General features: G+C 43.2%; 2 protein-coding genes across 2 annotated transcripts in view; one reads left to right on the top strand and one right to left on the bottom strand.

The window, feature by feature from the left end:
• cerkl (ceramide kinase-like) overlaps nt 1-4,388 on the top strand; it is a 39,875-nt gene extending 35,487 nt beyond the window's left edge. Inside the window, exons 13-14 of the mRNA XM_055148883.1 lie at nt 338-570; nt 4,058-4,388. Of these exons, the coding sequence (XP_055004858.1) occupies nt 338-570; nt 4,058-4,136 (312 nt within the window). The 3' untranslated portion in view covers nt 4,137-4,388. The remainder of the gene's footprint in view (nt 1-337; nt 571-4,057) is intronic.
• Nucleotides 4,389-7,904: 3,516 nt separating this feature from the next.
• itga4 (integrin alpha 4) overlaps nt 7,905-13,403 on the bottom strand; it is a 76,450-nt gene continuing 70,951 nt past the window's right edge. Inside the window, exons 25-29 of the mRNA XM_055148830.1 lie at nt 12,978-13,103; nt 12,232-12,357; nt 11,780-11,878; nt 10,967-11,086; nt 7,905-8,986 (exon numbers count right to left, since the gene is read on the bottom strand). Coding sequence (XP_055004805.1) covers nt 8,891-8,986; nt 10,967-11,086; nt 11,780-11,878; nt 12,232-12,357; nt 12,978-13,103 — 567 coding nt within the window. The 3' untranslated portion in view covers nt 7,905-8,890. The remainder of the gene's footprint in view (nt 8,987-10,966; nt 11,087-11,779; nt 11,879-12,231; nt 12,358-12,977; nt 13,104-13,403) is intronic.

The raw sequence follows: 13,403 nt of genomic DNA, 5'->3' as shown, positions 1-13,403 counted from the left end.
CTGGTTTTAGTCCTTAATTTAGTCCTTGGTTTAGTCTTGGTTTAGTCCTGCTTTAGACCTGGTTTAGTCCTGGTTCAGTCCTGGTTCAGTCCTGCCTTAGTCTTGGTTCTGTTACAGGTGGTTTTATTGCTCAAAAATACCTCAAAAAACAGAGAGTGAGTCGCCTCTCCACAGATCTGATCCGTAACTTGGTCTAGTTTGGTCTTCATGAAGATAAAAAGGTTTAATGCCGCACTGTGAAACATCCCAGACAAAGCAATAACCACATACTCCATGGAAAAAAGTAAGAAAAGTGACAGAGTGCGGCTTTAACATGTTTTGTTTTTTGTGTTTTTAGTTGGATTTCCCGTTCGTCTACGCCCGAGCCGTGACCGCCGTGAAGATCCGCCCCCGAGCTGTGATTGGCTCAGAGGAGGAGAGCGAGGAAGAGCCGGTCCAATCAGAGAGCAGCGCCTTCCCCATCGTCCAATCGGAGAGCGGCTCGGACTCCGCCGTCCAATCACAGAAGGGCACGTTTCCCTGGAACATCGACGGGGAACTGTTCCACCTGAAACACGAAGTCCTCGTCAGGTCAGACCACAGACCGGACTAAACCAGGACTAAACCAGGACTAAACCGGGACTAAACCAGGACTGAAACCAGGGACTGAACCAGGACTAAACCAGGACTAAACCAGGACTAAACAGGACTAAACCGGGACTGAACCAGGGACTAAACCAGGACTAAACCAGGACTAAACCAGGACTAAACCAGGACTAAACCAGGACTAAACCAGGACTAAACCGGGACTAAACCAGGACTGAACCAGGACTAAAACGGGACTAAACCAGGACTGAACCGGGACTAAAACGGGACTAAACCAGGACTGAACCAGGACTAAAACGGGACTAAACCAGGACTGAACCAGGACTAAACCAGGACTAAAACGGGACTAAACCAGGACTGAACCAGGACTAAAACGGGACTAAACCAGGACTGAACCAGGACTAAAACGGGACTAAACAGGACTTGAACCAGGACTAAAACCAGGACTAAAACGGGACTAAACCAGGACTGAACCAGGAATAAAACGGGACTAAACCAGGACTGAAACCAGGACTAAAATGGACTGAACCAGGACTAAAACGGGACTAAACCAGGATTGAACCAGGACTAAACCAGGACTAAAACCGGGACTAAACCAGGACTGAAACCAGGACTAAAACGGACTAAACCAGGACTGAACCAGGACTAAAACGGGACTAACCAGGACTGAACCAGGGACTAAACCGGGACTAAACCGGGGACTTAAACCAGGACTAAACCAGGGCTAAACCAGGACTGAACCAGGACTGAACCAGGACTGAACCAGGACTAAACCAGGACTAAACCAGGACTGCAGTAATAAAAACACTAAAGTTTCTCAGTCTGGTCCATCGTTCCGGGAAAAGACGAGAAATGTCCCTGACCTGGTGCAGGACTCTGCCCCGGTCCCCGTCCTTCATCATTTACCCCGGGTCCATGACGTGCAGAAAGATTTATTAAATAAATCTTCCTCCTTCAGTGTGTGTGAGTTTGGACACAGTCGACCTCCTCCTCACCTCCTCGTCTCTGCCTCGTCTCACGTCACAAAACTAAACCCATTTTGGTCATATTTGGTTGAGAGGAAGTTTCTTGTTAAATAAATACAGATTAATTTTCTATGTAAATGAGTGTGGAGGTGTTTGTTGTCGGGTGTTGGTGAATTCGACTCAACTGTCACTAAAGAAGGAATTTGTGTAAGAAAGTTTTGTGAATCTGGGGCAGAGTGTGTGTCCTGTCTCACTTGTGTGTGTCTGTGTGTGTGTCCTGTCTCACTTGTGTGTGTGTGTGTGTGTGTCTGTGTGTGTGTGTCCTGTCTCACTGTGTGTGTGTCTGTGTGTGTGTCCTGTCTCACTTGTGTGTGTCTGTGTGTGTGTGTCCTGTCTCACTTGTGTGTGTGTGTCTGTGTGTGTGTCCTGTCTCACTTGTGTGTGTCTGTGTGTGTGTCCTGTCTCACTTGTGTGTGTCTGTGTGTGTGTCCTGTCTCACTTGTGTGTGTGTCTGTGTGTGTGTCCTGTCTCACTTGTGTGTGTCTGTGTGTGTGTCCTGTCTCACTTGTGTGTGTGTCTGTGTGTGTGTGTCCTGTCTCACTTGTGTGTGTGTCTGTGTGTGTGTCCTGTCTCACTTGTGTGTGTGTCTGTGTGTGTGTCCTGTCTCACTTGTGTGTGTCTGTCCTGTCTCACTTGTGTGTGTGTCTGTGTGTGTCCTGTGTGTCTGTCACTTGTGTGTGTGTCTGTGTGTGTGTCCTGTCTCACTTGTGTGTGTGTGTCTGTGTGTGTGTGTCCTGTCTCACTTGTGTGTGTGTCTGTGTGTGTGTGTCCTGTCTCACTTGTGTGTGTGTGTGTGTGTGTCCTGTCTCACTTGTGTGTGTGTCTGTGTGTGTCCTGTCTCACTTGTGTGTGTCTGTGTGTGTGTCCTGTCTCACTGTTGTGTGTCTGTGTGTGTCCTGTCTCACTTGTGTGTGTCTGTGTGTGTGTCCTGTCTCACTTGTGTGTGTGTGTGTGTGTGTGTCCTGTCTCACTTGTGTGTGTCTGTGTGTGTGTCCTGTCTCACTTGTGTGTGTGTTGTGTGTGTGTCCTGTCTCACTTGTGTGTGTCTGTGTGTGTGTCCTGTCTCACTTGTGTGTGTCTGTGTGTGTGTCCTGTCTCACTTTGTGTGTGTGTGTGTGTGTGTGTCTGTGTGTGTGTCCTGTCTCACATGTGTGTGTTTGTGTGTGTCCTGTCTCACTTGTGTGTGTGTCTGTGTGTGTGTCCTGTCTCACTTGTGTGTGTGTCTGTGTGTGTGTCCTGTCTCACATGTGTGTGTTTGTGTGTGTCCTGTCTCACTTGTGTGTGTGTTGTGTGTGTCCTGTCTCACTTGTGTGTGTTGTGTGTGTGTCCTGTCTCACTTGTGTGTGTCTGTGTGTGTGTCCTGTCTCACTTGTGTGTGTGTCTGTGTGTGTGTGTCCTGTCTCACTTGTGTGTGTCTGTGTGTGTCCTGTCTCACTTGTGTGTGTCTGTGTGTGTCCTGTCTCACTTGTGTGTGTGTCTGTGTGTGTGTCCTGTCTCACTTGTGTGTGTCTGTGTGTGTGTCCTGTCTCACATGTGTGTGTGTGTGTGTCCTGTCTCACTTGTGTGTGTCTGTGTGTGTGTCCTGTCTCACTTGTGTGTGTGTCTGTGTGTGTGTGCCCTGTCTCACATGTGTGTTTGTGTGTCCTGTCTCACTTGTGTGTGTCTGTGTGTGTGTCCTGTCTCACTTGTGTGTGTGTCTGTGTGTGTGTGTCCTGTCTCACATGTGTGTTTTGTGTCCTGTCTCACTTGTGTGTGTCTGTGTGTGTGTCCTGTCTCACTTGTGTGTGTGTCTGTGTGTGTCCTGTCTCACGTGTGTGTTTGTGTGTCCTGTCTCACTTGTGTGTGTCTGTGTGTGTGTGTCCTGTCTCACTTGTGTGTGTCTGTGTGTGTGTCCTGTCTCACTTGTGTGTGTCTGTGTGTGTGTCCTGTCTCACATGTGTGTTTGTGTGTCCTGTCTCACTTGTGTGTGTGTGTCTGTGTGTGTCCTGTCTCACTTGTGTGTGTCTGTGTGTGTGTCCTGTCTCACTTGTGTGTGTGTCTGTGTGTGTGTCCTGTCTCACTTGTGTGTGTCTGTGTGTGTGTGTCCTGTCTCACATGTGTGTGTTTGTGTGTGTGTCCTGTCTCACTTGTGTGTGTGTGTGTGTGTGTCCTGTCTCACTTGTGTGTGTCTGTGTGTGTGTCCTGTCTCACTTGTGTGTGTGTCTGTGTGTGTCCTGTCTCACTTGTGTGTGTGTGTGTGTGTCTGTGTGTGTCCTGTCTCACTTGTGTGTGTGTGTGTGTGTGTCTGTCTGTGTGTGTCCTGTCTCACTTGTGTGTGTGTGTGTGTCTGTGTGTGTCCTGTCTCACTGTGTGTGTGTGTGTGTGTGTCTGTGTGTGTCCTGTCTCACTTGTGTGTGTGTGTGTGTGTGTGTCCTGTCTCACGTGTGTGTGTGTGTTTGTGTGTGCAGGGTTCATCCTCGCCTCATGTGTCTGTTCGGACAGGAAGTGGAACAGGCCGAGTCGTCTGCGTCCTGCGGCTGCATCTGACGCTCTGAGACCCCGGGGCCCCTGAGACACTCGGCCCCTCACACCCCGGGGCCCCTGAGACACTCGGCCCCTCACACCCCGGGGCCCCTGAGACACTCGGCCCCTCACACCCCCGGGGCCCCTGAGACGCTCGGCCCCTCACACCCCCGGGCCCCTGAGACACTCGGCCCCTCACACCCCGGGGCCCCTGCTCTCCACTGTGCCCTAACTCCCGACATGCACTGCATCTGTAACCTGCTGTTCTGTCTCACGTCTGTTAAATCTCCCGTAGACAAAGTCGGTCGGTGGTTTTCAGATTCTAAACTGTGATGACGTCAGACGTCCAGACGGAGGCGCAACAGACAGAGTTTCCTATTGATAATTTTGTATTTTGCCATTATTATATTAGTTTGTTACATAAAACTATAAATAAATATACGTTTATTTTGTAATGAGAGGATTTTGTCGCTGTAATAAAAGCTGAATCTGCAGAAGTGTCAGAGTCCTCACTTTGTAAAACACATGATTGATGCTTCATTCCACAGCGCAAGTTTTATTAAATTCTGCCTCAGTTTTCTAAATTCTTGCTCCTTTTTGTCTTAAAACATGAAAAACAAATCTGGATCATTATAAACAGTTTGCAGTTGTCCAGACTTCTTTCTTCGTCCCTTCCTTTGTGCGTTAAGAGCGTCCTCATTATTCACCACGACGAGTTTATAATCACTTTTAACAACTGTCAGAGACCAGACCCTTAACAACTAGCATGCTAACAGCACACTTCCTAGTAAAAAAAAACATCATAAGCAGAGATCGACCCGTGTGTTTTATTTCATCTGATTTTATTCAAACAAATCTTCAGCATTTTCTGTTTGAACATTATAAAACTTCTGTCCCTGGGTTGGACGAGGCCGGTCCCCAAAACACACTTTGGCTCTTTTCTCAAACTCAAAACGCTCTGTTCCACCTCGTGATGTCATCAAGTGGTGATACAAGAAGGAAGTGCTCCACTGTGTTTTTAAACTCCACACACCTTCACTAGAATCATTTGGGTGATTTAGGTCCTGGAAATCTCAATAATCTGTGTGTCGTTTGTTCATTCATTTTTCAAAATAAAAACAAAAATAAGAAAACAAAAAAAAAAAAAATCTTAATTATTTGTCTCCAAAACAGATAACGGCAGTTTTCCGTTTCCGTGACAAACTGCGATGCCGGACTTTTGCGTCGCAGATGGACTGAAGCAGGACTAAACCAGAACTAAAACAGGACTAAACCATTTTCAGTCCTTGTCTGGTCCTGGTCTGGTCCTGATCTGGCCCCAGTCTCAGTCCTGGTCCCGAACTCAGTCCTGGTCTGGTCTTGATCTACATCCTGGTCTGAGTTCTGGTCTGGTCCTGGACCTGGTTTAGACCCGGTTCTAACCTGGTTCAGTCCCAGTTTAGTCCCGGTTCAGACCCGGTTTAAACCCGGTTTAGACCCGGCTCAAACCTGATTCAGTCCCGCTTCAGTCCCGGGTTTAGTCCTGGTTCAGTCACGGTTTAGTCCTGGTTCAGTCCCGGGTTTAGTCCTGGTTCAGTCCCGGGTTTAGTCCTGGTTCAGTCAGGGTTTAGTCCTGGTTCAGTCCCGGTTTAGTCCTGGTTCAGTCCCGGAGTCCAGTCCGGTTTAGTCCTGGTTCAGTCCCGGTTCAGTTTAGTCCTGGTTCAGTCCCGGGTTTAGTCTGGTTCAGTCCCGGTTTAGTCCTGGTTCAGTCCCGGGTTTAGTCCTGGTTCAGTCCGGTTTAGTCCTGGTTCAGTCCGGTTTAGTCCGGTTTTAGTCCTGGTTCAGTCCTGGTTTAGTCGGTTTAGTCCTGGTTCAGTCCGGTTTAGTCCTGGTTCAGTCCCTGGTTTAGTCCTGGTTCAGTCGGTTTAGTCCTGGTTCAGTCACGGTTTAGTCCTGGTTCAGTCCTGGTTTAGTCCTGGTTCAGTCAGTCCTGGTTCAGTCAGGTTTAGTCCTGGTTCAGTCCTGGTTTAGTCCTGGTTCAGTCACGGTTTAGTTTAGTCCTGGTTCAGTCCGTTATCTGTTTTTTTCCATTTTTCATTTAAACCCAAAATCAAAAACTGAAAAAAACAAATCATTATCTGTTTTTTCATTTTAGTTTTGGAGACAAATAATGAAGAAAATAGTTGTTTTTTTTCGTTTTCTTATTTTTCATTTTAATAAAAAAAAAAGGTAAATGAACGAATAACACATGGATTGCCGATCTCTTCTGAACTAGAGGTAAAAGGAGTTCACTGTTCACTTGAAACCTGCCACTTCATGACATCACAAGTTGGTTTTTGAGGAGGGAACATCTTAAACGCGGCTTAAAGCTCATAATTGGCAATTTTGTGTAATTTAAAACCTTAAAAAAAACAAATGACGTTCAGACTGCAGGGCTTGATGCTCAACTCAGATTTTTTTGTGAAATACGATTTTTTTTCGAGCTCGTTCACATTTCCAATTAAATGTTCAGAGTTTACAGAAGTCGACTAAACTCCAGGCTCGTCTCACAAAATCTGGTCCAGTTGTTGGTAAAATGTTCTGGTCACACGTCCACGGCCGCTTCGTTTGTTTGAGTCTTTATCCTCGTTGGATTTGACTCAGATTCTTTATTTTTTCATTGATGAGTTTGTATTTCTGAGTTTGAATGTTTTAACTCTGAAAAAAACATGTTTGAATTATTTTTATTCTGAATTTTAAGTTGCTGAAACGTTCTATTTTGTGCGTGTACATTTTCAATATGTTTCAAATTCAAATAATGAAAAAAAAAACACCTTTTAAATATTCAACACAAATATTTTCAAGTCCTCAAATTCAACAGTCAAAAAGTGTAAAATTCCGAGTCTTTTTACACGACGACACTTGTGGGTCAAAAGGACAAAATATTTTATGGGAAGTGTTTTTCGTTTAGACGATGACGACGTTTTTGGGGGCTTAAAAACACAAAAATCTGAAAACACACACTTTTGCGTCGATTCCGTCTAATAAAAAGTGAAGACGCGACACCACTTTTGCGTCTTCTGTTCGAAACCTCAGAGCGTAAAATTTGCAGTGAAAAAAATTCGCAGCAAAGATCCAAAACACCAAGATGGAATTTGAATTTGAGGCGTGAAAATATCCGCGCTGAATATTTAACATTTGAATTTTTTTTATATTGAATTTTAAACACTTTACAAACGTGCATTTAAAATTTCAGTGACTAAAATTCAGAATAAAAATAATTCAAACATGTTAAAAAATTCAGTCAGTGAGAAATTTGACTGCAATTAAAATTCTAAATCTGATTTGAGTCACTTCAGTCTGAACGGAGATTTAGTTTGCGTCTAGAACGAGTCACAGAACAGAAAAATAATCAACATTTTTCCGTCAGTGCAAAGAAAAAGTCTCTGATAAATAAACATTGACTCCAAAAACGCTCGTCTCGTCTGAGTGAGAAGTTGATGTGGTGATTTTGGGGCCAAGTCTCGGTTGAAGGTTGAAGTGTCACAGATGAGCTACAAGGAGAGCGCAGAAAAATAAATAGATAATAAAACTCTTTTTGGTTTAAATCTGTTTCACAATTTCACTTTAAGAATTAAAAAAAAGTAGAATAAAAAACTTTGAGCAGGAACCACGAGGCCCACAGTGTCTCTGATGTTCCGATGGAGAACTTCACTCTGGTGGAACATCAAGGTCTGACAGGAGACACACCAGGTTCCTCCAGGTTCCCTCAGGTTCCTCCAGATTGCTCCAGGTTTCCTCCAGATTTCTCCAAGTTCTTCAAAGTTCCTCTAGGTTCCTCCAGGTTCCCTCAGGTTACTCCAGATTGCTCCAGGTTCCCCCAGGTTCCTCCAAGTTCTTCCAGGTTCCTCCAGATTTCTCCAAGTTCTTCCAGGTTCCTCCAGGTTCCCTCAGGTTCCTCTAGGCTCCTCTAGATTTGTCCAGGATCCTCCAGGTTCCCTCAGGTTTCTTCAGGTTCCTCCAGGTTCCTCCAGGTTCCTCCAGGATCCTCCATGTTCCTCCAGGTTCCTCGGTCCACACAGAGACTTCCCCGGGGCTGCTTTGGTTCCTGCTCTTTGGTCTGAGCTCGTTCAGTGCGGTCAGTAGTGCAGTCATACAGCAGGTCCTCCTCAGCTCCTCTTCTGCTTAAGTTAAGTCCTCCCCACCCAGAGGAGACATGGAGACGGTTCCTTGTGTCTCTCTCTGTCTTCTGAGCGTGGAAGTACGAGAAGATCCGGAACCCAAGATGTCGAGGATTTAAAAAGTTCTAAAAAGTTCACATTGTAAAAATACAGAAAAATCCTAAAAAAATCTGACGTTTGTAGAAGCCGGAAAATTCACAAAAAACTGCTCTGTGCTCCGTAGAGGTGGGGTCGGGGGTCAGGTACATTGTGTTCTACGGGAGAATTCTGTTCGGGGTGCAGTTCCACCAGTCGGCGTCGCTCCAGGTCGGAGGGGGAGGGGCTTATCCAGAAGGTCTTATTATAGATCCAAACTTCTGAGCCAAGAAACGCTACGATTTTGAGGAAGCGAAGAAACGTAACGGGACACGCCCACTTTCAGTTCCCCCCCCCCCCCAAAGGTCAGAGGTCACAGGAGATTTCCCCCCCCCGCGGTGTGAGCCCAGAGCGAGGCCCAGAGTTCGTCAGAGGAGCAGAGAACCAGCAGGAGGTCAGTTCTTTTTAAGCGGAGGTCGGTGAAGAGTTCTGGAGTCAGAGGACGCCCCTGCCGCGTGCCCCCCCTCGGCGAGTACCCCCCCTCCTTGGCGAGCGCCCGTCCCGTTAGGAGAAGCTCTCTCGGGGGCCCAGCTTTGGCACGTAGTCCCAGCTGTCCCTGTGAAGCTTCTTGTGCTCCCGCTCCCGCTTAAAGAAACCGGCCTGAAACACAAAACAAAAACACACGAGGATGAACGGACCGTGATTGTTCTGCCAATGATCATTTGTATTTTAGACGCAATATCCACCACCAATGAGGAGCACCACTGGTTTAGATGTTCCTCAGGTGTAAATAAAAGTTCAGATGTTCCTCAGGTGTAAATAAAAGTTTAGATGTTCCTCAGGTGTAAATAAAAGTTTAGATGTTCCTCAGGTGTAAATAAAAGTTTAGATGTTCTTCACGTGTAAATAAAAGTTTAGATGTTCCTCTGGTGTAAATAAAAGTTTAGATGTTCTTCAGGTGTAAATAAAAGTTTAGATGTTCCTCAGGTGTAAATAAAGTTTAGATGTTCCTCAGGTGTAAATAAAAGTTTAGATGTTCCTCAGGTGTAAATAAAAGTTTAGATGTTCCTCTGGTGTAAATAAAAGTTTAGATGTTCCTCAGGTGTAAATAAAAGTTTAGATGTTCTTCACGTGTAAATAAAAGTTTAGTTCTTCAGGTGTAAATAAAAGTTCAGATGTTCTTCACGTGTAAATAAAAGTTTAGATGTTCTTCAGGTGTAAATAAAAGTTTAGATGTTCTTCAGGTGTAAATAAAAGTTTAGATGTTCTTCAGGTGTAAATAAAAGTTTAGATGTTCCTCAGGTGTAAATAAAAGTTTAGATGTTCTTCAGGTGTAAATAAAAGTTTAGATGTTCTCAGGTGTAAATAAAAGTTTAGATGGTGTAAATAAAAGTTAGATGTTCCTTCAGGTGTAAATAAAAGTTTAGATGTTCTTCAGGTGTAAATAAAAGTTCAGATGTAGGTGTAAATAAAAGTTTAGATTTCCAGGTGTAAATAAAAGTTTAGATGTTCTTCAGGTGTAAATAAAAGTAGATGTTCAAAATAAAAGTTCAGATGTTCCTCAGGTGTAAATAAAAGTTTAGATGTTCCTCAGGTGTAAATAAAAGTTTAGATGTTCTTCACGTGTAAATAAAAGTTTAGATGTTCAGGTGTAAATAAAAGTTTAGATGTTCTTCAGGTGTAAATAAAAGTTTAGATGTTCAGTGTAAATAAAAGTTTAGATGTTTCGGTGTAAATAAAAGTTTAGATGTTCTTCAGGTGTAAATAAAAGTTTAGATGTTCAGGTGTAAATAAAAGTTTAGATGTTCGTAAATAAAAGTTTAGATGTTTCCTCAGGTGTAAATAAAAGTTTAGTGTAAATAAAAGTTTAGTGTTCTCAGGTGTAAATAAAGTTTAGATGTTCAGGTGTAAATAAAAGTTAGATGTTCTTCAGGTGTAAATAAAAGTTTAGATGTTCCAGGTGTAATAAAGTTTAGATGTTCCTCTGGTGTAAATAAAAGTTAGATGTTCCTCAGGTGTAAATAAAAGTTTAGATGTTCCACGTGTAAATAAAAGTTTAGATGTTCAGGTGTAAATAAAAGTAGGTGTAAATAAAAGTTTAGATGTTCAGGTGAAATAAAAGTTTAGATGTTCAGGTGTAAATAAAAGTTTAGATGTTCAGGTGTAAAATAAAAGTTTAGATGTTCGGTGTAAATAAAAGTTATGTTCAAAGGTGTAAATAAAAGTTTAGTGTTCAGTGTACACCAGGTGTAAATAAAAGTTTAGATGTTCAGGTGTAAATAAAAGTTTATTCAGGTGTAAATAAAAGTTAGATGTTCTTCAGGTGTAAATAAAAGTTTAGATGTTCTTCAGGTGGTTTAGATGTTCAGGTGTAAATAAAAGTTCAGCAGAAATAAAAGTTTAGATGTTCCAGGTGTACACAGGTGCAAAAGTTTAGATGTTCCTCAGGTGTAAATAAAAGTTGATGTTCTTCAGGTGTAAATAAAAGTTTAGATGTTCCAGTGTAAATAAAAGTTTAGATGTTCCTCAGGTGTAAAAAAAGTTTAGATGTTCCTCAGTGTAAATAAAAGTTTAGATGTTGTTCAGGTGTAAATAAAAGTTTAGATGTTCCTCAGGTGTAAATAAAAGCGTGGCGAGTACCTTCCAGAGGCAGTAGATGAGCACAGACAGGATGAGGAGGCCCAGGTGCAGACTGACCACGAGCAGCAGAACTCTGACCGTTGCAGAGGGTTTGTGTGAGAACAGCGCCACCACCTGGACCTGCACACACAGCACAAAGGTCAGACACAACACGCCTCACACACACCGAGCTTTTACCTTCAGCATTTTTAAAACCTGAACATGTGCAAGATTCATTTATTGACTCAAGAAAAAGCAATTTGTACCACACAAGATACATGTAATAGTACATGTAATAGTACATGTAATAGTACATGTAATAGTACATGTAATAGTACGTGGAGTAATGTAATAGTACATGTAATAGTGTAATAGTACATGTAATAGTACATGTAATAGTACATGTAATAGTACGTGGAGTAATGTAATAGTACATGTAATAGTACATGTAATAGTACATGTAATAGTACGTGGAGTAATGTAATAGTACATGTAATAGTACATGTAATAGTGTAATAGTACATGTAATAGTACATGTAATAGTGTAATAGTACATGTAATAGTACATGTAATAGTACATGTAATGTAATAGTACATGTAATAGTACATGTAGTACATGTAATAGTACATGTAATAGTACATGTAATAGTACATGTAATAGTGTAATAGTACATGTAATAGTACATACAGCAGTGTATGTACATGGAGTAGTGGAACATGTCATGAGTGTGTGCAGTGTGTCCTGTCTGTACAGTTTGTGTAAACACTGTGTGTGTATGTTCTGTTTTTGTACCTGCAGGGGACATAAACTAAATAAATAAAATGATGAAATACCTGAGCGTCTCTCTGTTCACTGGTCAACACTGTGTACTGATCCTCCTCTGGACGAGACACAAACGCCACAGTCTCCAACTTCATCACACTGTGTCGACCCTGAAACACACAGACACAGACGATCATGTGACCTCATGTAGTTCGACCTCCAGCAGGTGAGCAGGTGTGTGATGTTAAACAAGTCCCTCTCAAAAAAACAGTATCCAACAGTTTTTTTTGTCCCTCTCACTTTTTAGCTGAAAATCAAACTCGTAAACAGAACCATAAAGACTCACACTGATCACAGGAAAATTAAGTCTGTTTTGTATATATACATTTTGTTTTTATACTTTTTCCTTGAGCTTTTAATATAACTTTTTGTCTGTGTTTGTTAGAGTGTGTGTCGTGTCACCATGGTAACCACTAAAGATGACCACACACGTGTATGTAGAGCGCCCCCTGCGTGTGCGTACCGGCGCCTGCAGCAGCACGGCCGGGTTCAGGCTCGTCTCCAGGTGGAGGGTGGCGACTCTTCCCGCCTCCAGGGGCCCCAGGTGACAGACCAGACGCTCACACAGAGGGTCCCGGGGCCCGCAGAACTGCACAGAACACACAACAACAACAGAGCGCCATGACGACTTCATGTACGCCACTCCACAGATCTGATACTGGGATCGGATATCGACTTCCAAATACGACGATATTCTGGTTGGATAAAATCACAGCTTTATACAAGAGGTGTAGGGAGTATTATCTGTTACATAAGGGTGAGTTGTACAGTTGTAGGGAGTATTATCTGAGTTTTGTACAGTTGTAGGGAGTATTATCTGAGTTTTTGTACAGTTGTAGGGAGTATTATCTGTTACATAATGGTGAGTTGTACAGTTGTAGGGAGTATTATTTGAGTTGCTGTACAGTTGTAGGGAGTATTATCTGAGTTTTGTACAGTTGTAGGGAGTATTATCTGAGTTTTTGTACAGTTGTAGGGAGTATTATCTGATACATAAGGATGAGTTGTACAGTTGTAGGGAGTATTATCTGTTAAAAAGCTGTTCTGTTGTTTCTTGAGAGAAAAATCACAGCTCCCTCAAATGTTTTGTTCAGTTTTGTCTTATTTTATTTTTATTTTAAGTAAATAAAATCTGTTTTCAGTCTCTGCTCTGAGTGTGTTTGTGTGTGTGCGTGTGTGCGCGTGTGTTTGTGTGTTTTTTTGCGTTACCAGGAGGCGTGTCGTTGGCGGAGAGAAGAAGAAGACGAGCTGCTGCAGAAACGAGGCGTGAGGGACCGTACAGTCGTCCACCACCGAGAGCACCCTGTCCCCGAGGGAGCACCTGCCCTGAGACACCTACAACACACACACGGGTACTCACAAATACACAACCAACACCTACAAAACACACACAGGTACTCACAAATACACAACCAACACCTGCAACACACACACAGGTACTCACAAATACACAACCAACACCTACAACACACACACAGGTACTCACAAATACACAACCAACACCTACAACACACACACACAGGTACTCACAAATACACAACCAACACCTACAACACACACACACAGGTACTCACAAATACACAACCAACACCTGCAACACACACACAGGTACTCACAAATACACAACCAACACCT

This window comes from Boleophthalmus pectinirostris, unplaced genomic scaffold (assembly GCF_026225935.1).
Source record: "Boleophthalmus pectinirostris isolate CB_2022bp ecotype Guang Dong unplaced genomic scaffold, ASM2622593v1 HiC_scaffold_1, whole genome shotgun sequence".
NCBI lineage: Eukaryota > Metazoa > Chordata > Actinopteri > Gobiiformes > Gobiidae > Boleophthalmus > Boleophthalmus pectinirostris.
The sequence above is the reverse complement of the archived record's forward strand: the minus strand, read 5'-3'. Positions and strand labels throughout refer to the sequence as shown.